Genomic DNA, 25,293 nt, shown 5'->3' on the forward strand with positions numbered 1-25,293 from the left:
AATTTGTGATTGTACAGGTATGAATATGAGAGGATGGTTGTCTGTCTCTCTGTGTCCTGTGACAGGTGATCTGTCTAGATTGTACCCACCGGGATAGGGTCCTGAAGAAAGTGGAAGAATGGCTCTTGTAAAGGTTTATTTGTAAAGATATTCAAAATAAAATACAAGTTAAAGTTGAAAGAACTGTGTAAATGTGATTTTATGTATGTGGGCCACCCTGTCTGGGCTGCTGGGTGTGTTTTTGGGAGTGAATTTGATCTCTGATCAGGAACAGAAACTTGTTCGGAAAAGTTCAACTGAAGATCATCAAGGGCGTAACTTTTTATTTATTTATTTTTAACCACGTGCACTAATTAAAGTCAAATCATTTCCGCTTTGGCTGTGCGCGGCCCCGCGACGGACTCGCGGTTCTCTGCACTTGGCAGAAGAGAGACAGACCGACGCAGTCAGCAGTTAACGGAACTACAGGCGCTCTCCTCACGGACTGCAGGCGCTGCGGGGACGAAGATGTCAGTGAAAGCGAAGAGAACAATAAGTGTAAAGAATGAGTCCAAGAAGTGCGCGGCGCGTTTTTGGAGGTTCGTTCCGCACCTTTTGCTGTGCTCCTCTTTGGTGGCATACGCAGCGCTGGGTGCGCTTATTTTCCAACACATCGAGGGAAACACACCGTCCGCTGTCCAGGAGGAGTACCACAAGTTTCTGTGCCAAATGGTAGAGACCGTACAAAGCCTCACCGGTGAGCGCTCACAAAACTCTGTTTGTAGCAGATCAAACGTGTCTTTGATGAACTTAATTATGGGTTTGGTAATTAAACAGACTTTATATTATCATTGTATCAGTAGCATCACTGATTTGCTCTGCACTGGGATTTTCTCGTCTCTCTTTCTCAGCTAATAGCACCGCCACTGAACAAATAGTGGAGGGAGTGACGGAGAAAATGCAGAACGAGTTCCAGCCCATATGGTTCCAGAGACCTGATAGATGGGATTTTTTCGGCTCTATGTTCTTCTGTTGCACTGTTTTCACAACTGTTGGTAAGTCCGTTATTATGCCGTACTAATCACTAAACGATTATGTGCTTTTTTATTTAAGTTTTATGCAAATCCGAAGAAGAGAGTGGGTCAAAGATATAAAGTATTCCGTCTTCTTGTCAAAGAGTAAAACTCTAACATATGTCAGTCTTGCTACTACCAGAAGAATAATCAGCTAAAACTCAACTGAAGTGGCACAAAACCAACAAAAATATCTGAGGCTACACCCAATATTTTCATATTGGGTGTAGCCTTCAATATGAAACCGTTCAAATGTATGTAAGTTTTTCAAATATGAGGTTTCATAAGACAGAGCCGTCAAGATATACAGTAAACCACAGCAACATATATAACTGTGGATTATTTAGCTGGGCAAAAAGTCATATTTACACAGACAATCAAGTGTCCTGTTGTATCAAAGGCAGGACTGTGAAATTATTGCCTGACTGTGAGGGCGCAGGTTGTAATACTCCAAATGTGGCTTTGCATTCAGACATTTAGGTGATTCGTCTCCTAAAAAGGGGACTGACTGACTGTTTAAAGTGTCTGTGAGGAAGTTTAGCTTGTGCTATGTACTGGGTGATAGCTTATTTTGAAAAAAGCACCACTTCACATCTAGTTGTGTGGATGCCTCACAGGCATCCACACTATTGAGTTCCTGTTTCTCTTTATTCTTTATTCCACTATAATCTAGTTGCTTCCGTACGTTTTTTGGCACTTAGCTACTTCCTCAGTTTTCAGCCGATTTTCACCGTTCAAACTCTAAACTGTTCTGGTTTTTCTGGAGATGGGTGCTATGACTTTTGGTGTTTATTACTATTATACTTTTTAAAATATTACACTTTTTTCCTTTTTTTGTCCCATTGAAATGAATGGAAAACTTCCACAATTCTGCTAAAACTTGCTTGTCTTTGAAACTTAACGACCTCCTCATACTTTCATAGTATACAAATACATAGTATTTGTACCCAATCATAGTATTTCTGTCATATCATTGTATTTGTGCCAAATCATGGTATTTTTGCCAAATGATAGTATTTGTGCCCACTTAATATTTCTGTTATGTTATGTTATAGTATTACTACTAAGTCGTAGAATTTCTGTTATGTCATAGTGTATCTGCTGAATATAGTATATGTGCCAAATCATAGTATTTTTACCAAATCATAGCCATGTTTTGGCACTGATCACCACCTGCACTCATGTATATATCTTTCTACGTAGCACTTTTAATTCTTATTCTTATTTTTATTTTCATGTCTATTTAAGCGCAATTTATGACATTATGTTTGCACTGAAGCACCGCAGCAATTTCCTAATGTTGTAAACCTGCTCAACATTTGGCAATAAAACCCTTTCTGATTCTGATTCTGCCAATTCGTAGTATTTGTACTAAATCACAGTACTTGTGGCAAATAATATTTTTCTGTTATGTTATAGTATTAGTACTAAGTCGTAAAATTTCTGTTATGTTGTAGTATATGTGCTGAATATAGTATATTTGTCAAATCATAGTATTTATACCAAATCATGGTATTTGTGCTAAAACATAGTATTTCTGCCATATTATAGTATTTGTGTAAAAACATAGAATGTCTGCACAACCAATATCTGTTATGTTATAGTATTACTACTAAGGCATAGTATTTCTGCCAAATCATAGTATTTGTTTCAAATCATAGTATTCGAACCAAATCATGGTATTTGTGCCAAAGCATCGTATTTGTACAAAGTCATAGTATTTCTCTAAATCATAGTATTTCAATCAAATCTCAGTAGTTATGCTAAAACGCAGTATTATTGCTAAATCACAGTATTTGTACCCAATCATAGTATTTCTGCTAAATCATAGCATTTGTGCCAAATCATAGTATTTGTGCAAAAACACAGCATGTCTGCAAAATCGAAGTATGACTGTTATGTTATTATATTACTACTAAATCATAGTACTTCTGCTTTGTCATAGTATTTGTACTAAAATGTAGTATTTCTGCCAAATCATAGTATTACTGTTATTTCATAGTATTTGAGCGAGATTACAGTGTTTCTGCAAAAACATAGTATTTCTGCTAAATCATGATATTTCTGTTATCTTATAGTACTTGTACTCAATTATAGTATTTGTGCCAAAGTTTAGTATTTCTGCCAAATCATATTATTTCTGCTAAATCATAGTGTCTGCCGAATCCTAGTATTTGAGCCAAAGCATAGCATTTGTACCAAAACATAGTATTACTGCTAAGTCATAGTATTTGAGCCAAATCATAGGATATGTTCTCAAACTGATCTCCCTGTTGGAGCTCAGTCTGGGGGGAGTTTTTTCTCCTTATCTTTCCTCATGTGGTGCATTTTCCATTGTTATACCTCTCTGACCTGTCTTCCCCATGTGATGTTTTCTGTAATGTATCTATGGTCGGAGGGTAAGATGGCGCCGCCATTGCGTGCAGTAGGTCGGCAGCCTTATGAAATTTCCCCTTGTGGGACTAATAAAGGTATATCAAATCAAATCAAATCAAAAAACATAGTATTTCTGCCAAATCTTAGTAATTTTGCTCAATGATAGAATTTCTGCTATGCTGTAGTACTTTTTGCTTGATTATAGTATTTCTCCTAAGTCAATGTATTGCATGTAAATCATAGTATTTCTACCAAGTCCCAGTGTTTCTGCTAAATCATAAATAATGTTTTAGCACAAATTGTATGATTTGGTTCAAATATTATGATTTGGCAGAATTTTCTATGTTTCAGCACATGGACATTTGGCAGAAAAAATATTATTTAGTATAAATACTAAGTTTTAGCAGAAATACTATGTTTTAGCACAGATTTAGCTAAATACTATGATTTGTCGCAAATGCTATGATTTCGTACAAATGCTGTGATTTGGCACAAACACTGTGATTTACCAGAAATCCTGTGATTTGGCAGAAATAATATCAATTAGTTCAAATATTATGATTTAGAAGAAAGACTATGTTTTAGTACAAATACTATGTTCAAACTTTAAAAAATTCTTCTATTTCTGCTAATGTGTGCTATGACTTTTGACCATTGAAATGAATGGAACACATTATCAATGTGGTCACTAATTTTGCTTGCCGGGTTGAGCTGTTTTTTAGCTCAGTGAGATGAGCAGCCATTCTCAGAGCGAGAGGCCCGGGTTCAACTCTCGCTTATGGCAACAATTTTTTCAGTTAACAGTTAAAAAATTTTAAGTCTTTTCAACACATATTTTAGCTTCTTCACCCCTTTTCAGCAAAATTTTCAGTTTTTTCACCCCTTTTCAGCACAAATCCCAGCTTTTCTTTTTGTTGTTTTCAGAAAAAAAACTATTTTCAGCAGAAATTCTGCTGATTCACCTCTTTTCAGCACAACGTTTTGCATCTTTACCTTTTTTCTGCAGAAATTCTGCTGATTGACCTCTCTTAAGCAGAATTTTCAGTCTTTTCACCTCTTATCAGCGCAATTCTCAGCATCTTCTGCTCATTTCAGCACAATTGTCAGTCTCTCCATCTTTTTGGTTTTGATAATGACTTTGGCTCAGTGAGTTGAGTAGCCACCTTGAGACCAGTAGGGCCAGGTTTGAATCCTGCTCATGGCACAATTTCTTTTCACCTCTTTTCAGTACAAATTTCAGCTTCTTTACCCCTTTTCAGTAGAGCTTTTGACTTTTCACCACCTTTCAGCAAAAATTACTGCTTCTTCACCTTTTTTCAGCATAATTTTCAGTTTCTTTACCGCCATACACTTTTTGCAACTTTTAATGTTTTTCAGCTATTTTCAGCAGACAGCTTCAGCGTTACGGCATCCACACAGCATTTTCGCAGGAAACGCAAATTTTTTCTAGTTTGTATTGTTATTCAAAAATGATGCTTCATAGGAAAACACACACTTTCTAAACTCTCTAAAACAGGCAAATTGCTGATGCCATTCATGGTTACAACTTTTGCTGATGTTCTGTCAGTAAATAATGGCACTAAGCAAAGACGCAGACCCAAGATAGCCAACACAGGAGTTGTTAGGTAGCTTTAAAATAACTGCAAGATGAAACTTTACTCCCAGGTCCAAATCACTCTGGAGCACGTTATCCTCAAGGTTGTCTCTACACACTGCTGCATTCAAAGAAAGGTTAAAATATCAATACTACAGTCTAAATATCAGGAGAGCAAATCAATATGCTTTCAGATATGTGGCTACATGTTGGTCTCCCAGTTCCTTCCCATAGCATGATGGTGCCATCACTTTGCTTATTGGGGAGGTGATGAGCAGTGCCCGGTTTCCTCTAGCCATGATGCCTGGCATTCAGTCCAAAGAATACAATATTTGTTTCATCAGACCAGAGAATTTCTGGAAAGTTTTCTTCTCTCTACAGAGCAATACTGAAGCTCTGTCGGAGTGACCGCCAGGTTCTCCTCCCTAGCTAAGGTTGTTCTACCTGGATTGTTCAGCTTGGCCTGGAATTTTCTGTGTCAGAGCTCTACAGACAATTCTTTGCACATCATGGCTTTGTCTGTGCTCTGACATGCACTGTCAGCTATGGGATCATATCTAGACAGCTGTGTCTGTCGAACTCATGTCCAAAAACTCAGTTTACCACAGGGGGACACATGTGGTGAGTTTCATCCAGTCTCCCTCCCAATCCAGACCATCCATCCACGCATCCATCCGTTTATCCATCCGTCCATCCATCCATCCATCCATCCACGCATCCGTCCGTCCATCCATCCACGCATCCATCCATCCATCCATCCGTCCATCCATCCATCCATCCATCCGTCCATCCATCCGTCTATCCATCCGTCCATCCATCCATCCATCCATCCATCCACGCATCCGTTCGTCCATCCATCCATCCATCCATTCACGCATCCGTCCATCCATCCATCCATCCACGCATCCATCCTTCCATCCATCCATCCATCCACGCATCCATCCACGCATCCATCCATCCGTCCATCCATCATCCATCCATCCATCCACGCATCCATCCATCCGTCCATCCATCCATCCACGCATCCATCCATCCATCCACGCATCCGTCCGTCCATCCATCCATCCATCCACGCATCCATCCATCCACGCATCCATCCATCCATCCATCCATCCGTCCATCCATCCGTCTATCCATCCGTCCATCCATCCATCCATCCACGCATCCGTTCGTCCATCCATCCATCCATCCATCCATTCACGCATCCATCCATCCGTCCATCCATCCATCCATCCACGCATCCATCCTTCCATCCATCCATCCATCCATCCACGCATCCATCCACGCATCCATCCATCCGTCCATCCATCATCCATCCATCCATCCACGCATCCATCCATCCATCCATCCATCCACACATCCATCCATCCATCCACGCATCCATCCGTCCGTCCATCCATCATCCATCCATCCATCCACGCATCCATCCGTCCATCCATCCATCCACGCATCCATCCATCCGTCCATCCATCCATCCACGCATCCATCCATCCATCCATCCATCCATCCACGCATACATCCATCCATCCATCCATCCATCCATTCATCCAAAGAGGCCAAAAAGTTCAGTCTTTGTTTCACTGAATCAATGAATGTTGTTTCTTATGGTCTGAGAGTCATTCAGGTCCATTTTGGCAAACTCCAACGCCTTGGTCAAAGAGTTCCTTGGTCAAGAGAACCCAATGGTGACTCTGACAGAGCTCCAGGGTTGCTTTGCACATGACCCTGACCGAGGCCCTTCTACCCCAGCTGCTCAGATATTTAGTTGACATTCTCTCTCTTTCTCCTTTAAGGTGAAACTACCATAGAAAATGACTTCTTATTGTAATTTCTAATAGCAATATCACATGTGTGTTTTGTCTTGTTTTAAAGAAAACATTTTTACACATTCTAAATTTGTTTACCTTTGCTAGTGTGGCATCGTGATGCAGCACTAATAAGGCCTTTAAAACCAAGCCTGTGATACTGAGCATTATTGACTTGTTACTCTTCTCTGGTCAGTCTTCATTTGCTGCGGTCTGCCTTACTTGTGGCTTGATGCACTTTTGTGCTAATGACTGTGTGCTGATATTGCAGTATTGACATTGTCAGGCACTAAACGTACTTCCCATGTAAGGTACATTTTAAATATATATATATATATATATATATATATATATATATATATATATATATATATATATATATGTGTGTGTGTGTGTATAGAACACGTTGTTTTAGGGTCTCGTGTGTTTACTAAGGTCAGAATGTATTTGATAGTAGATTTGTTATTTCTCCCCAGTCACTGTCTGCAGTAGTGATTATAATATAATCATTGTGTGCATAGATGTTTCCTCATAAAGCGAGTGACCTCTCTAAACATTAGTAACCACAGCAACAGATAGCCTGGTTAATTAATGATTGTATGACTCTGGGCTTTGTTCAGGCTTCACGGAAATGATGCCTCTCCTCAAACACAGCATCCCTCCATCCGAGCGAGAGTTACTTCAGTCAAATGACCAAATGTATTGGATGCTGACAGACTTTAAATGTCATGTCCTCCACAGCACAGACTACATGCACCTCCAAAAATGTACATTCAGAATTTATAAGCCCCCTTCTTTGAAGGTGTTACAGTGCTGTCAGTACTTGAAATTATGTTACTCACTGAGCATAGTTTCAACTAATTTAATACAGTCACATATAAAAAATCAGTCCAACAAGCAAACATCCAAGAACAAATCATGTCTTTCTTTATCGATGTCTAATGATCAGATGGTCGCTGGGATTTGGATTGTTGGGATATCTGAGGCTCTGTAAGTGTGCTTGGGACCAGTGCCACAAAGATCACTGACTCTTCTCTTGGTACACTTTGCAAAGGCACTTTCTAAAACTAATCAGAAGCCTACTGCACTTGATGTCCGGGAGGGGAGCTACGAAACATATCATGTTGACAACGCGAAACAGCCCGCCAATCATGCAGCAGCTACACATCCCAAATGGAATCAAGCTGTGTTTACCACCACACGTGACTGAGGTAAACTAGTCAGTCAGCCATCGTTTTACATCAGAACACATTAAAAATGTTTCCCGATGTGAATGTCTGCATGCTCTCAGTTAGAAGTCAGCTGCAGAGTGCTGCTCTGTCCATCATGCACAGACAACTGTGATATCGCCCACTGTCTGGTTGATTCTCTAGTTTGACGCCTACATGTGGGGGTTTTGTCTACTGCAAAGTTTTGTTTGTTTGTTGTTTGTTATTTGTTTTTGTAAGAGCCAGAACTGATCATCTTTGATTGATAAGAGTGGCATGCCAAGTTCAGCTAAGGCTAAATGTGTGAATTTGTGTTGGCCATTTTTCCACGGGAGTCTAAAGATGTTGACTTGCGTTGGTTTTTGATTATCAGGAGTTAATGTCAGTATATACTCACGAAATATAGATAATATTTTTAAAGATAACTAAAATTTGATATGTTAATTATGAGAAATGGATCGAACTCTGTGAGCGAGTTCAGCAAACCACTTTGTTTTCATTTTTTAAGCCTTTTTTGACCTGGAATTGACGATCTTGAGATTAACGATATCTTTTGTAAGACTTGGGCTGACATAGGCAGCATCAACCCTGGCATTTTTTCCAATGTGACCAGAATCTTGAGCTTCACCTTACCCAGGTTTAAGCCCAGGAATAACCTGCTGTGAGATAGCAGTGCTAACACTGTGTATTTTACTGTCGTCATGTCAGATACCAGACACAGTTTTCAGTTACCTGTAGTTTCCATTCTGTCCCTCTGACATGTCAGTGTTACTGTATCGCTGCCTGTAGTGCTCCCACTCCTCCGCCACCCCAGTGCCCAACTACAGACCTAAAGAGGATGTTTACTCCTGACTCCTTGGCTTCTATGTTTATATTTAAGGGAGTGTTAACGTCAAACTGTATTGCTCTAATAAGTCAATCATTTCAAATTTGAATGCTCTAACTCAAAATTTACATACTGAACATATACATTAGGAACCCCTCTAACTAACCCACGCAGAACTCGCATGGACACAGGGAGAAGATACAAAGGAAGGGCCCACCCAGATGGCGGCGTTGAAACCGGGACCTTCCTGCTATGAGGCAGTGAGTGGGGTTAAGTTCACTCCAAACTGCCCATTGGTGTGAATGTGAACTGTTGTCTGTGTCTCCCTGTGATGGACTGGTGATCAGCTGGGATAGGCTCCAGCACCTCTCAGCCTGAGTGGGATCAGCAGAGGATAAAGGCTAGATGGATGGATGCTGTCAGAAATGTACAAATTTCCATGATTTCCACAGCTGATTCTGTTGCTATTCCTTATTCATAATTTATCGTTATGATGAATAATTATTGATGAATTTGTTATGGTTATATTGTAAGTGCTGAGTAAACCATTCTTAGCTGGAACTGACCTGATTTGATGTGTAAGAGCCTTGTGTAGATACATTAGTGTTACTGTCAAACACATCACAAGTGGTAAAGAGATCTAATTGCTAATGGCTTAGCAGCTACAGGAAGCCCACAACTCTCCAAAGGCGAGGCGCGTCCAGAGGAGAAGGCCTTTTACATAACCGCAAAAAAGCTTATTAGAAGTTGTAGAGGTTCAGAGGAACATTGTCTGCTGTGTTGTCTTGTAAGCTGAAGACTTCGTTCAAGGCTCACAGCAAGAGTGCAATTTGTCAAAAATTTCTCAAGGGCTTTTTTGAACAGACCAACATACTAGTTCTCTTTTAAAAACATAAATTATTTCCATTCTCACACAATACCGGAATTATTTCAGGAAAAAAATTACCAGGGTCAAAATTATTAGCCCCCCTGAAAAGCTGCCATAACACAAACCAGTAATGTGCTTTAACTTTGCTGAGCTCAAAGCTTGTCAAATCAAAGTGTATTATGATAGGGAGCTGGTGTGACCTCTGTGTAGTGTCTTCTCTGGTCTGCATTCACAACAAAAAGGCAATGGTTAGAATGCTCTCTTTTTAATGTCGTGGGCAATCAGCACAAAATCTCGCAGGAATCCTCCATTATTCTGAGGATTACATTTCCACTTGCAGTGTGATCGTATAGTGGTAAATTTATACAACCAAAATAGAAAAACTTCAACACCATTAACATTGCATGTTAAATTTCCCAAATGAAAGGAATATAGAAATATATTTTAAAGCTGTACATGGAACAATGTAAATTCTCTAAACAGTGTGGCACAGTCACATACCTGCATTCACAACAAAAAGGCAATGGTTAGAATGCTCTCTTTTTAATGTCGTGGGCAATCAGCACAAAATCTAAACGGGAAAGCAACAACAGAGTTAGCTAACTATGCTCCCATTTTGTTTCCTCTCCTCACAATAAAGAAATCTCACATAAACGTGCACTCAGTTCAACATAAAGACTGGAGAAATGACCCGCAACAAATGATGTATAAACAACAAAAATAATCGGGTCAGACTGTATTACTTTAACAGCCTGCGATATGATTTTTCCTCCCCACGACATTTGCGCATTCCTTACCTCGCAGGAATCCTCCATTATTCTGAGGATTACCCAGAATCCCTTGCCCTTTGTGAATATTGCAGGGTGACTTTTTCGACAGTAGGTGGCGCCAATGTCCCATTTAGCGGGATTTAACTTCGACTCTATTTAACTATGTTACACACACCCCCCTTAAATCCTGCTAAATTGGGGCATGACAACAGAAAAACAGAAACTTCCAATGCATAAAACATAACAGTGTGACCGTGGGAGCACAATATAGTTCAAGTCAGTTAAAAAAAACTTTCCATATGGAATAAGGCAAGCAAGAGAGCGGCCAATTCCCCTGCCAATCCAGATATGAAAGATGCCGTATACACCTCCCATGATGTGAACATTGCTCCACGCAGGTATTACCCAAAACGTTCTGAGTAACAGCACATTTGCAAAACGGCTAGTAATCTATCCTGAAAACATATTTCGCACAAATGAAAACAAGGAGTCAACTGTCGACACTGAATCATCAACCTGTTGTTCATTGATCTCACAAATGAGACGTGTTGGAGGTTTCACAGGTCTACCTGATCTAGTACAAAGAGGTGGTGGCTGTGTACGCACTACACGGTCCTCTGTACTCAGTCGTGTGTCAGTCACAAGATCAGGGGAAAGGACATGTGCAGCATCTCCCGCCAGAAGCTGCGAGGAGGCACTCCAGGACACAACAGATTCAATAGAGGGGGCAGGGGAGGGCAACCGGGAAACCAACGGGTCACACACAGCAGGCGGGGTCACAGTCGATTCTGCCTCAGAGGTTGGGACGCTGAAAGCCGCACCAAGAGAACAACCAGGTTGACCAACCGCAGAGTCCCTGTCACTTGCTTGGTCCATCTGCATGAGCCAGCGAACCGTCTTCGTCTCACCATCCTGCACATCACCTGGAAGTTCTGGTTCACCTTGTCCACTATCCGCAACAGAGGGGCAGGTTGACACTGGTATGCACTCGTTTCCTGCAGGAATGAAACTCACAGGAAGTAGTAGGTTTCGGTGAACAACTTTTTCCCTGAGAGTCACAGGGTCTCTGATGTGGTACACATTGATGTCAGGTTTCACAGACACCACCTCAAAAACTGTGGATTCCCATTTGTCAGCGATCTTCCTCTTTCCTCTCTCACCACGATTAGCAAGCAAGACTCTGTCACCGACTGAGAGGGGCGCACCCTTAGCCTTGCGGTCATAATTCTTCGCCTGGCGAGCCTGGGCAATACGGCTGTTCTGCCTGGCAATGCGGGCAGCCTCAGACAGGTCACGCTTCAAATGGGCGACAAATTCACCGTGGTCAACAACGGCACCATCAGGGAGAACATGCTGGAAAACAACATCAACAGGCAGACGAGGAATTCTCCCAAATACGAGAAAAAAAGGTGCGAAACCTGTTGTTTCATGTTCAGTGCAATTGTAGCAGAACGTCAACATCTGAAGCATTTGCGGCCACCTGGCTTTGGATTGAGGGGGCAAAGCCCGTATCATGTTTCCCAAGGTCCTGTTGTATCGCTCGACAATACCATTCCCCATTGGGTGGTAAGGAGTGGTGTGTGATTTCTGGATGCCAGCCATGTCCAGGAGCTCCTTAATGAGTTGACTCTCAAAGTTGGCTCCTTGATCAGAGTGTATACGTCTGGGAAAGCCGTACACACAGAAAAAGTCATTCCACAGGCGGCGAGCAACCTGCTTGGAAGACTGATTCTTACAAGGGAATGCATGCGCTAATTTGGAAAAATGGTCTGTGACAACCAAAACATCAACGCACTTTTTGTCAGTCTGTTCAGCAGTCCAGAAGTCGATGCAGACTAGCTCCATCGGTTCAGTGGTACAAATGCTGTCCAGTGTGGCACGGTCATTCGGCTCTGGGGTTTTCCCAACCACACAACGAAAACAGCCTTTCACATGATTGATGATGTCACGCTCCATCCCTGTCCAAAAGAATCTCTGCCTTGCAAGAGACAGGGTGCGGACTTGGCCCTGATGACCCGCCGTATCATGGATGCCTCGGAGAACTTCAGTCTTCAGAGTGTCTGGGACAACAAACTGGTAAATCGTCACGTTCATGTTCCTGTCTTTCTTCACCTTATACAACATACCATCTTTAATCAAGAGTCTGGACCAATGTCTGAGTAATTTCATTACACCACGGGACTCGCTAGCACGTTCATGCCTGGTGGGCCTCTTGTGACGCCGGACATAAAAGGAAACTCTGCCCAAAACCTCATCTTGTTCCTGCAGGTTAGCGAGTTCACTTCTCGGCGTACAGGCAGGACGGGCAATAGTTGGGACCTGAGGGATATCTGATCCCACACCTCTCACATGGCTGATACCACCAGTGTCATGCGCCGCCAACGCAGCAGAAACATCCTGTGACGAGAGAGAACCTTGAGGGTTAGCTAGGATAGTTGTAGCTCCTTCCTCAGACTGATCCACAACCAACTGGCAGTTTGCAGCACACCGAAACATATCCTGCACAGTCCCATCCACCAGACCGTGCATTTGGTTCAATAGGGCAGCATAAGGTTCAGTGACTAGCCTGTGGCCTATGCACGACTGGACAAATGGCTCTCTACTCAATGCATCCGCGACAACATTTTTGGTGCCAGGGACATACTTCAGTTCAAAACTGTATGCTGCAAGCTTTGAAACCCATCGTTGCTCACATGCATCTAACCTAGGCTTGGTTAAGATGTATGTCAGCGGGTTATTGTCCGTCCACACTGTGAAGTGGCTCCCTTTCAGCCTATGGCTAAACTTGTCACAGACTGCCCATTTCAGAGCAAGAAACTCCAAACGATGCGCTGGATAGTTTAGCTGAGAGTGTGACAGGGTCTTACTGGCGAATGCCACTGGTCTGGCGATGCTACCATCAGGGGGCAACTGTGAGAGGACGGCTCCAAGGCCGTCAAAGGAAGCATCAACTGCAAGGAGAAAGGGCGCAGTAAAATCTGGATGGGCTAATGTGACATTATGCACAAGTTCATGTTTTAGGGCCTTGAATGCTTCCCTGCACTCATCAGTCCAGTCAGCCGGAGACAGCTTCACGTGGCCCCTTTTAAATTTAGGCTTACAGCCTCTACCTCTCTTGCGTAGCGCAGCTGGTTCAGCCACAAGATCAAACAGTGGCTTAGCTTTTGCAGAGCACCGCTCGATAAAATGATGGTAGTAGAGAACCATCCCCAGGAAGGATCTGATTTTCCTTGCACATGGTGTCACCCCGTCAGACTCCATCAGGTCTGCTTCCTCCACATTGTCTATAGCCTGCACTTTACTTGGGTCTGTTTTCACACCCTCACCACATATGATGTGTCCCAGGAACTTCACAGACCGCTGAAGAAAGTGGCATTTCTTTGGTGCGAGCTTCAGGTTGTTGGCAGAAAGTCGTGAGAAAACCATCTGCAGACGTTCAAGAGCCACCTGTTCGGATGGGGCATAGACCATAAGGTCATCCAGATAACACAACAAACTTGTGAAGTTCTCATCACCAAAAATGGACATCATCATTCGCATAAAAGTAGCAGGACTATTTGTCAGGCCTTGAGGCATCCTGTTATATTCATGAAGGCCAAATGGGGAGGAGAATGCCGTGTATTTTTTGTCGTCCTCGTGGAGTCTGACATTGTAAAACCCCGATGTGAGATCCATTGTAGAAAAAAAAACATTCCCACCAAGTGCTGCGAGGGCGTCTGACTGATGAGGCAATGGATGTGCATCTTTAACTGTTCTTGCATTTAACCATCTAAAGTCATTGCATATGCGCAGGTCACCATTTGGCTTAACAACTAAGACAAGGGGGGATGAGAATTCACTCTGGGACTTACGGATTATCCCTGACTCCTCCATCTCATCTAGGGCAGTGCGAAGCTTCTCGTTATGGCATGGTGGGACCCGTCTGTATGGCAGTCTGAAGGGCTTGTCGTCCACCAGGCGGATTCTGTGGACAAAGTCAGCAGCCTCACCGCAGTCCATTTTGTGCCTTGAAAAGATAGACTCATACTGCTCAATGAGTCGCAGCAGCCTATCTCTCCATTCTGGGGAAACTTCACAGGACGAGAGGTCCAGGTCCTGCAGGCCCAAATCACACAAGCGCTGTGACATCTCCGCTTCTGATCTCAGTGCGGGCGACGAGTTCTGTGTGTATTGTGTACTGGATCGAATTTGAACAGGTTCAGGTAAGTCCTGCACAGAAAGACAGGGGGACACATCAGCAACCTTAGCATTTCTCCTGAGAGTGAGGGGCTTGTCGGAGGGATTCACCACTTTAACAGGGACCCAACCATCCCCAAACAAGGAAGTGACAACTCGCCCCACTAGGATCTGTGCAGGTTTGGATCGAGACTGAGTGGGTTCAATAATGACAGCACTTCCCACCGCTGAGGCATCAGGAGCAGGCAGCTTAGCCCACACTAAATGTTCAGACAAGGGCTGCAAGGTGACGCGTCTCTTAAGCTTTGCAGTGCCGAAACTTGGAGGCATTGCTCTGCCACCACAGTCATCAGAATAGGACAGCAAAGTTGCCAAATGAGGAAAAGCATCATCCTGGGTACCAACAGTCATTTTTAACTGTGAAATAAGCCACTTTATCGCATTGCTGCCCAGAATCATGTCATCAGCCTGGCCCGGAACCACCAGAACAGGAATCACCACCTTAAAGCCATATATTGACACTGTAAGATCATACATAGCAGAAGGCGTAACGAGGTGACCCCCACAACCAACAATGACAACGTCTTCAGCTGAACGTCTCTCAATATCAGGTATCGATTGTGAAAGGTTCTCATCAACTGTCTCACTTATGGTGCACGCCATAGATCCACTGTCCACTAATGCTTTAAGAACTTGTCCACCACTAGTAGTCACTGCAGAGTAGAGTAAACTATCAGTGTTTGAGAGCCTATGCAAGCCCTGTGCAATCAGTGTTTTATTTGGCGGGACAATGCCACTGTAAGTGGAATACAAAGTGTCATAATCATTAATATCAGTCACATCCAAGATGGGAGGCTTACTTGCTGGATCTGCGCTGTCCTCCCCTCCACGCAGATCGTTCAGTTTCCCTGATGACCACTGGAAGGAGTACACTTGCCCTCTGGGCAGTTACGTCTCGAATGACCAGGTAGGTGACACAGGAAGCACAATCTGTTTTCCCGACAGTGCGTGAGTGTGGAGTGGGAGCTATCTCTGCAGATGGAACATGGTGTGTCATCTAAGCCCGGTATTCTCGGCAGTCGGGCACTCTGTCGCCTGGCATTAGCTCGAGCATAGCCTGGGCCTTGAAGCAGCACCTTCTCTAGCATGCTGATCAACCTCTCAATAGCAGAGCCATCCTGACTCACAGCTGGCCTCTGCTCATGGTCAGCCAAACAAGGAGTACCATTTGTGCTAACCTCTGCCTTATTCACATAGACACAGTTACCCGTCTGTGGAGGAGACTGGAACCCCTTACCCAGGTGATACTCATCCAGTACCTCCTGAACTTCACGAGCTGACCATTTATCACATGTTTTGGTTCTAAAAATAAGAGCCAAGTCTCTGCAGGGGCAGTGTCTGATGAACATGCATGCAACCTCCACACCAGAGTTCTCAAAAGATTTCCCCTGCTCCTTAACCCTTGTGTGGTGTTCGTATTTTTGTTACTCAGCCAGTGTTCATGGGTCTGGTGGACCCGCTAGAGTTTTGGCTTTCCAAATTAACACTATCAAACAATTTTATGTTAAATTACTCAACAGATGTTTACTTCATCCCAATTACAAGCCATATGAACAGCAAACATGGTTAATTTTTTCCCTTTACCTTTGTTAGATCACATTTATGAATTAATGTGCTTCTCGTTTTTCTTTTATATAAAATGTTATAAATAAATCAGTTATAATCAAGTGGAGTGAGTGGAAAGACACAACACATTTACACGTGAAAAAATAATTAATTGTTTAATTTTTCTTTTGAAAAAAACTGAACACGGGTCTCACAGACCCGAACACCATACAAGGGTTAAGACAGTTGCCAACAACATCAGCAGCCTTGTTCAGCCTCAGCCAGTACTCATATGGATCCTCTCGGTCCTTCGGCAGGGTGGAATAAAAGTCAGCCAGGGGCACAGACGAGCACTGGGTGGAACTAAAATGTTTGTGCAGAAGTCTGTAGATAGCTTGTGGATTATGCTGGACATCAATTCCACTATTCCTCACACCAAATTTCACAACATCTTTTGCCCTGCCTCTCAGATGCATCAAAATCTCCTCAGCTTGGTTTTCTGGAAGAATGGCACTCTTCTTTATGTAACTCTGCATGGCTTCCTGCCACTCATCAACAGACAATGAGTCTGAACTCTCCCCCCGAAACACAGGTGGGTCTTTAACCTGTCGTGGAGCCACCAGCTGGACTTGAGAGAGATCTAGTGAGCGGCTGGAGGGGAGATCTGTTGTTTCATGCGCCACCTCAGGACATGTATATGTAGCAGATGCAGGGCTCGAAGTGTGTGGCGTAGTCAGGTGTGACAGAATGCTATCAGCCAGGCGTTGCCCAATTTGCTGCACAATGTCGCTCATTTGGTCGACTAGACTCACATCAGTTATTGGGGGGTCTGAGGTAGATGACTTAGTGCACTGTACTGACTGCGACTCAGCCACCAGCTCACAAGAACTATCTGCTGCTCTATGCCCCACCCGACAGTCACCCAGTGAAAAAGGAACAGTTGTGAACCCTCTGCCCCTACCCACAACAAGGGGAGTCACATTTGGGGTGTCATCAGAGTCACTTAGATCCATATCTAGCAGAATATTAATAGAGCTAAGGTGGACTTAATACAATATGGCAATATACAAAGCCAATATAAAAGTATGTCCAACAGTCCCCAAAGTTTGATTCCGTTACCCAACAGACTAAACAATAAGGAAGCTGATGCTCCACGATGATGCTGTGATGAGAAGACACCAGCCCGATTCAGCAGCGTCACGAATGAGTCACGGCACCAATGTGACCTCTGTGTAGTGTCTTCTCTGGTCTCGCAGGAATCCTCCATTATTCTGAGGATTACATTTCCACTTGCAGTGTGATCGTATAGTGGTAAATTTATACAACCAAAATAGAAAAACTTCAACACCATTAACATTGCATGTTAAATTTCCCAAATGAAAGGAATATAGAAATATATTTTAAAGCTGTACATGGAACAATGTAAATTCTCAACAACAACAGAGTTAGCTAACTATGCTCCCATTTTGTTTCCTCTCCTCACAATAAAGAAATCTCACATAAATGTGCACTCAGTTCAACATAAAGACTGGAGAAATGACCCGCAACAAATGATGTATAAACAACAAAAATAATCGGGTCAGACTGTATTACTTTAACAGCCTGCGATATGATTTTTCCTCCCCACGACATTTGCGCATTCCTTACCTCGCAGGAATCCTCCATTATTCTGAGGATTACCCAGAATCCCTTGCCCTTTGTGAATATTGCAGGGTGACTTTTTCGACAGTAGGTGGCGCCAATGTCCCATTTAGCGGGATTTAACTTCGACTCTATTTAACTATGTTACACTGGGTTATGTTTCAGTTTACACACAGTATAAAAACGTCATGAAGGGTTTGAGCAGTCACTTCAGAAAGCATCATGCCAATAACTGATGTGAGATCTGTCCCAGAAAGACCCCAGAACAACTGCCAAGACACTAGTAAATGACTAGAGCTCAGTTTCAAAGACAGTCACTAGAAACCTTTACAGAAACATTCACCCGCAAGCCTAAAGCGGGTACATGAAAAATGTTGGTAACAGATCCTTAAGTCCTGTAAGTTGCAAGGTGAGAATCAGACTTCTTGGCTGTGCACATGCCACAGGCGCTTGATTGGATCAGGATCCTAGGAATTTGGAGGCAAAGTCAACACCTCAAACTCCTTGTTGTGTTTCTCACACCAATCCTGAACCCTTTTTGCTTAGTGGTAGGGTGCAATATCCTTCTGAAAAAGGTGCCAGCCATTAGGGAACACTGTTTCCATGAAAGAGTACACATGGTCTACCTCAACGATCATTGTTGTAGGTGGTGTGTGTTCATTCTGCTTCTGCCGTCCTCAGCTAGCCATGACTACAGCAGGTTCACCACTTTTCCTTCCTTGTATCCTGTTGTCTAACAATCACAGTTTGCTCTTTGTCAAACTTCTCAAATCCTTATCCTTTCCCATTTTTCCTCTTTCCTGCACATCAGCTTTTAAGGACAAAAACTTCACTTCCTCCCTGAGAGATACCTCCCACTATCTGGTGTTGAAGAGATAAGCATAATAGACTCCAGTTTGTGCATGTAAATGGAGAGTCCTCTTCACACACTGAGGTTAATTATGGAGTTCCACAGGGTTCAGTGCTAGGACCAATTCTGTTTACATTATACATGCTTCCCTTAGGCAGCATCATTAGAAGACATAGCATACATTTACACTGCTATGCAGATGACACCCAGCTCTATCTGTCCATGAAGCCAGATAACACACACCAATGAGTTAAACTGCAGGAATGTCTTAAAGACATAAAGACCTGGATGGCCGCTAACTTTCTGCTTCTTAATTCAGATCAAACTGAGGTTATTGTACTCGGCCCTGAAAAGCTTAGAAATATGGTATCTAAGCAGATTCTTACTCTGGATGGCATTACCTTGGCCTCCAGTAACACTGTGAGGAACCTTGGAGTCATTTTTGACCAGGACATGTCCTTCAACGCACATATTAAACAAATATGTAAGACTGCTTTCTTCCATTTGTGCAACATCTCTAAAGTTAGAAATATCCTGTCTCAGAGTGACGCTGAAAAACTAGTTCATGCATTTATTACTTCCAGGCTGGACGACTGTAATTCATTATTATCAGGATGTCCAAAAAACTCCCTGAAAAGCCTTCAGCTGATCCAAAATGCTGCAGCAAGAGTCCTGACAGGGACTAGAAAGAGAGCAGATTTCTCCCGCTTTGGCTTCCTGTTAAATCCAGAATTCAAAATCCTGCTCCTCACATACAAGGTCTTAAATAATCAGGCCCCATCTTATCTTAATGACCTTGTAGTACCATATCACCCTATTAGAGCACTTCGCTCTCGCTCTGCAGGCCTACTTGTTGTTCCTAGAGTATTTAAAAGTAGAATGGGAGGCAGAGCCTTCAGTTTTCAGGCCCCTCTTCTGTGGAACCAGCTTCCAGTTTGGATTCAGGAGACAGACACTATCTCTACTTTCAAGATTAGGCTTCAAACTTTCCTTTTTGCTAAAGCATATAGTTAGGGCTGGACCAGGTGACCCTGAATCCTCCCTTAGTTACTGCTGGGAATTCCTGTGATGCATTGAGTGTTTCTTCTTCAATTAACTTTTTTACTCACTATGTATTTATATTGCTCTCAACATTCAATTATAGGTTGTTATTAGGCCAGCAGCTATTGATTTTTTTAGTAATTGATTCATCTATTTTCCATCATTAATTGAGTAATCAGACATAAACACTTTTGTCTTATTCAGGAGCAATAATAAATATCCAAAAGAGGAAGAACACAGGTGCTCATTGGTTTCCATTTGAGAAATTTCAGTGTTTTTTGCTTCGTCCATTTCATTTGTCAAAAACAAAAAAAGAAACCTTTTGCATTTACTTACCATATTAAATGTTATTTTTTAAAGAAAACATTTTCTTAAATGCAAAAATATATAAATACTCTCAAGTAGAGTCAAAGTCAAATAAAATCAGATAAATATGCAATAAAAATGAATCTTTACTCTGAGTGTTTGAGTGTGAATGAGTGTGAAGTTTGTCCTGTGCTTTGATGCAAAGTGTCTGTTAAAAACAAGATGTTATGATGTACATTTTTACTGGCTTGTGAAAAAACTTTTATGTTCATATTTTTAAATGTTACTGCAATTTAAGTAAGACAGTATTTTATATGATTTCACTTTCAATGTGAAAATGTTATGAAAACCTTGAAATAAGCACAGACTAGTACATCTGGTGCCCCTGTAGACCCCATGTACGTCAGCCTTCATCAAGCTGTATAATTAAAACATGCTTCAGACTAAGCTAACAGTTCATCTGCATGTTGTTGGTCACTGCACATGTGTAAAACACACAGTGGTGGATGGAGCAGCTACAAAGTTTCTTCATGTCAGAGTTTGTTGATCAGGAGCTTTGATGCTTTTTCCCAGCGCAGGTTTTCATGGTGATCACAGGAGCTGTGCTGTTTTCAAGTATAACAAGAACGTTGTCTAGAAGGGTCATGATCACATTTTTCCTACACAAACGTTACCAAAAGCCAGTCCTATAATTAACAGTTTAATTACAGCTTTAAAATGTCTGTTGTTTCAGGTTATGGGGAGATCTATCCCGTCACCCTGCCTGGTAAGGTGGCGTGTGTCTTCTATGCCATGGTGGGCATCCCTCTTATGCTTCTGGTCATCCTCGATGTTGGAGACTTCCTTGCTATGGTGATGTCTAGAGCTTACATCCATGCTCACACCCTTTCCAAAAACCTCTTCTCCCGCACCTGGTCTCCATGGAAGACTGAGGAGAGAGACTCGAGCCGCCAGGTCCTGGAGGATGGTACTTTTGTCTTCAGCCGTGACGTTGTGATCCGCGAGCCCCTCGACATCCGACAGGTGCTCCGCAGCCAGGCAGATGTACGGCACAAGTCCATCCAGCTTCAAAACAACAAAGAGATTTTTGAAAAGATTCTTGCCAGAGAGAATTTACTGAGGGAGGGTCCACTGCTCAGGACGCTGTCCTGCCCAGAGCTTGATCGTCTGCAAACACCACCCAGAGGATATGCCTTGTGGGATTTCGCAGGATTAGGAGATGAAATGGAAACACTGAATGTCCCCTTCGTGCTCATTCTTTTCATCGTCTTTGCCTACATTTGCTTTGGCGGCTTGATTCTGCCAATATGGGAAGATGATTTTAAAGACTTTGATCCCTATTACTTTTGCTTCATCACCCTCACTACCATTGGTTTTGGTGATATTATACCCAAGCACCCCAAGTTCTTCATGCTTACCTCGCTGTTCATCATTGTCGGCATGGCTATCATGTCCATGGCTTTTAAATTGAGCCAAACACGAATTGTAAGCTGTTACCGCCAATGTGTCAAGTTCATCAGCAGAGGAAACGTGGAAACCTTTAAGAACAGCGAAAAGGATTAGGTCACCGAGAGAGTCTCTGCCTCACTCTTGGCTTTGAAACAGGCCCATATCAGGAGCCAGTAGGAGTTGCATGCCTTTTTTCTTACAAGCATGAGTAAAGGAAAAAGTTGCATGTGCCCTTCACGATTGCGCGCTGAAGGAGGTTTACATTTTCACAGCTGTAATAATGAGGCTAAACATTTGTTTCTACGTAGAGACAGTGAATCACAAGTTTTCCATGTTGTTGTGGTTGCCTTATACATCAATTAGCTACACATAAGTTATTAATGTGATTGGGATTTAGGGAATTGGACTGGGGACTGGCTAAGCCACTCCATGACCTTAATCAGCTTCTTTTTTAGCCATACCTTTGTTGCCTTAGTGGTATGTTTCAGGTCATTGTCCTGCTGGAAGACCCACCCATCGTCAGTGTTCTGGCTGAGGGAACAGAGATGCATGTCAAACATATAAAAAGAAGAATCACAACAACAATTGTCACCTTCTCACCTGCCTTATACACGTCTACAGTCTTGTCCGGATGTCTTTTGGCAGAACCTCTTGGCCTTGTTGGTGGAGAGGTTGGAATGAAAGAAATTGCTAACCATCGGCGAGGCTGTAGGTGCTCAAATATTTCACTCAGTAACATGCAAATCAATTTATTTATTTAACTTTTATGCAATGTGTTTGTTTTTCTGGATTTTTGGTTGATATTCTTCTCTCTCTATTAAAATGAAACTACCATACAAATGATAAACTGTTGATGTCTTTGTAAGTGAGCAAACTTACAGCAGCAAGGTATCAAATAATCCTTTCTCCCGCTGTGCTTCAGGAACAGGTTAGTTTATTTGTACCCGTGGTCTGCAGCAGTGTGTCATCCATCCTCACATTTACTGAAATACTGAAGAAATAAACAAATGAAACAGATTCACGTAGCATCATGGTAAGGTATAGTATTTATGTAGTGTTTTTTCTCATTTTGAGCACTTAAAGCACTTTATTGTCTCATTCACGCACGTTTTTCTTTCTCAGCACGTTTAACCGAATGTTCACACAGTTTTAAAAAGTTATATATATTTGTTTAGGATGGTCTGTCAAGCATTTCTTCATTAGAACTGAATTCATACATTCATGCAGTAACGTGTTTTGTCCAGCAGGTGGCACCGAGAGAACACGTCAAGCCTAAAGCACTAAACCAGTTTTAGCACTACTAGCTGGGTTACTAGTGAATGTTTTAACAGCACATCTCTACCTACCACTATACTTACAATAAAGAAGTATAGACAACATCGTTCTAACATTACCAAATCTGCAGTATTAACTTTAAACTTAGACTGTTATAATATTTAAGCTTAGCTGTACCAGGTTTAAATATCCCACAGTACTGAGCAGCTGTTTTATCTTTGCTTCATGACTTTGTTTGAAGCAGCAATCCTCAAATAAACTCATGATAAGTGTTGGGCTCATGGTGCTGACGAACATTTAACTGAATTTGGCTGAATTCTGGCTGCAACCAGTGAGTGCAGTCACCACAGCAAGAGGACACAAAATGACACAATACTAGGATCATACACTTTATTGTACTGTCTTAGAATAGAATAGAATAGAATAGAATAGAATAGAATAGAATAGAATAGAATAGCTCTTTATTGTCATTGTGCATGTGCAATGAGATTGTCTGTGCATGCATGGAATAAAATATAAATAGAGAGCAGGAACAAATATTAAACAGGAGAAATAAACACAATCAAAATACAAAACAAGAGAAATGTGTAGAAAAATAAAGGACACATGTTAGAGAACATGTTGCAGAGCGCGTAGTGTGGCTGCTCATGAGCAATACAGAAAACTTTGTAAATATTTGCATCTCTTTGCAGTGGTAAGGTGGAGCAGTCGTGGTCTGGTGCCAGTTTTCTAGGTTAATCTGTAGGTGTGAATATGAAGGTGCAGTGTTGTCTGCCTCCGTGCTCAACCTGTGATTGATTACAGCTGGGACCAACTCCAGAAAATGGGTGGACTGGTTTCAGTTTGTTCTATTGCTCCAGGTGCTATATTTTGTAGCACCCTATAATATTAGAAATGAGACAGAACCCCAAACATTAGATAATCCCGTCTGAGCAAGAACTCGGACGGTGGTGATGAAGTCTGTCTTTCAACATGAAGAGAGCAAAGGAGGGAAACAGAAAATAAAAGAGAAGAAAGAAGCAGAAAGAGGACAAAACACAAACTACAGGAGGGTGTAGACAAAGTGTGCTACAGAGACATATACAGGCATGGTTAGTAAAAAATGAATGTTGTGAACATGCTCAGTGCATCACAGGAAGTCCTCCAACAGCCTGAACATTAAGCAGCACAAATAAAGATGCAATGTTACATTTCACGAGCTGTAAAATGAGTCAAGAATGTTCATGATGTGTGAATATTCACTTCAATAAACTGTGCCTGATAGCAACACTGACAATATGGACTCGTTCACCATCTGTGCTTGTATGATGCTAAAGTTAGTGCTGTGTTCAGCAAAAGCATTTTCCACATGATCGAATTTGTTAACAAACTCTGTTTTGTCCAGTTTGGCGTGTTTTACATGTTTAATGCATTATTACATGTTTTGCTCATTAGTTACAACATAAACTAAGAAGCAGCTGGCAGTGGAGAGGCAGGTTACACAAAGTTAGTGTCGGGCTGTGTATCACCTCAGGGCTGGATCTATGGCTGTGCATCAGGAGCAGGTCACCTGCTAACCAGCAGGTTTGGTTTGCATGTCTGTGGGCAAGATGCTAACCAATTCTAAATGTGAGTGAACAGTAGCTACGAAAAAACGTGCTTGCATGAATTAAGGTGTCTGCTTACGTCGCCGCCCACAACTAGTCACAGAAACGGGCTGCCTGTCTGCTATCTTTTATGGCGTGGTCTGCTGGGGCGGCAGCATCTCTGCTGGGGACAGGAAGAGACTGAACAGGGTGATCCGAAGGGCCAGCTCTGTTCTAGGATGCCCTCTGGACCCAGTGGAGGTGGTGAGTGACAGGAGAACGGCGGATAAGCTGTCATCCCTGTTGGACAACGTCTCCCACCCCATGCAGCAGACTGTGACAGCACTGAGCAGCTCCTTCAGTGGGAGACTGCGGCACCCACGGTGTGGGACGGAGAGATTTCGCAGGTCTTTCCTCCCCACTGCTGTCAGACTCCACAACAAAGACTTTAACTGATCAAGCACACACATCCATACATATGCAATAATACTAAGTGCAATAATCCTTTCTGTCATCGTTGTATTTTTACTCAGTTGTATATAGTATTTGTATTCTATTTTTATCTTATTGTATATTTATTTTATTTTATTCTACTGTATATAGTATTTTATTTTATTCTATTCTGTACAGCTGTGTACTGTATTTATTCTTATTGTATTCTAATTTTTGCCTCATAACTTTTGCACTGTCCACTTCCTGCTGTGACAAAACAAATTTCCCACGTGTGGGACTAATAAAGGTTATCTTATCTTATCTTATCTTATCTTATCTTATCTTATCTTATAAAGCAGGGTCTTTATCTTATGAAGCAGCACCTTGACATTAGGGTGTTGTAACATGCTGCCATATAAAGTGCGCTGAAAGCAAACCTGTGACACCATTAATG

At 42.3% G+C, this 25,293-nt stretch overlaps 1 protein-coding gene across 1 annotated transcript; it reads left to right on the forward strand.

Annotated features, from left to right (window-relative positions):
• The first annotated feature begins 437 nt into the window (after positions 1-437).
• Positions 438-21,681, forward strand: kcnk18 (potassium channel, subfamily K, member 18). Its single transcript, XM_024804622.2, has 3 exons — positions 438-736; positions 891-1,034; positions 20,852-21,681. Exons 1-3 carry the CDS (start codon positions 508-510, stop codon positions 21,679-21,681), a joined length of 1,203 nt encoding a protein of 400 aa, XP_024660390.1. The 5' UTR covers positions 438-507.
• Positions 21,682-25,293: the final 3,612 nt, after the last annotated feature.

Source organism: Maylandia zebra, linkage group LG13 (genome assembly GCF_041146795.1).
Source record: "Maylandia zebra isolate NMK-2024a linkage group LG13, Mzebra_GT3a, whole genome shotgun sequence".
Lineage (NCBI taxonomy): Eukaryota > Metazoa > Chordata > Actinopteri > Cichliformes > Cichlidae > Maylandia > Maylandia zebra.

What these genes read in the sequence shown, in the direction of transcription:
- kcnk18 (XM_024804622.2), top strand. Translation starts at nt 508, where the DNA reads ATGTCAGTGAAAGCGAAGAGAACAATAAGTGTAAAGAATGAGTCCAAG. An exon ending in GACCGTACAAAGCCTCACCG is followed by an intron (nt 737 to 890) that starts GTGAGCGCTCAC and finishes TCTCTTTCTCAG; the next exon opens with CTAATAGCACCGCCACTGAA. An exon ending in CACTGTTTTCACAACTGTTG is followed by an intron (nt 1,035 to 20,851) that starts GTAAGTCCGTTA and finishes CTGTTGTTTCAG; the next exon opens with GTTATGGGGAGATCTATCCC.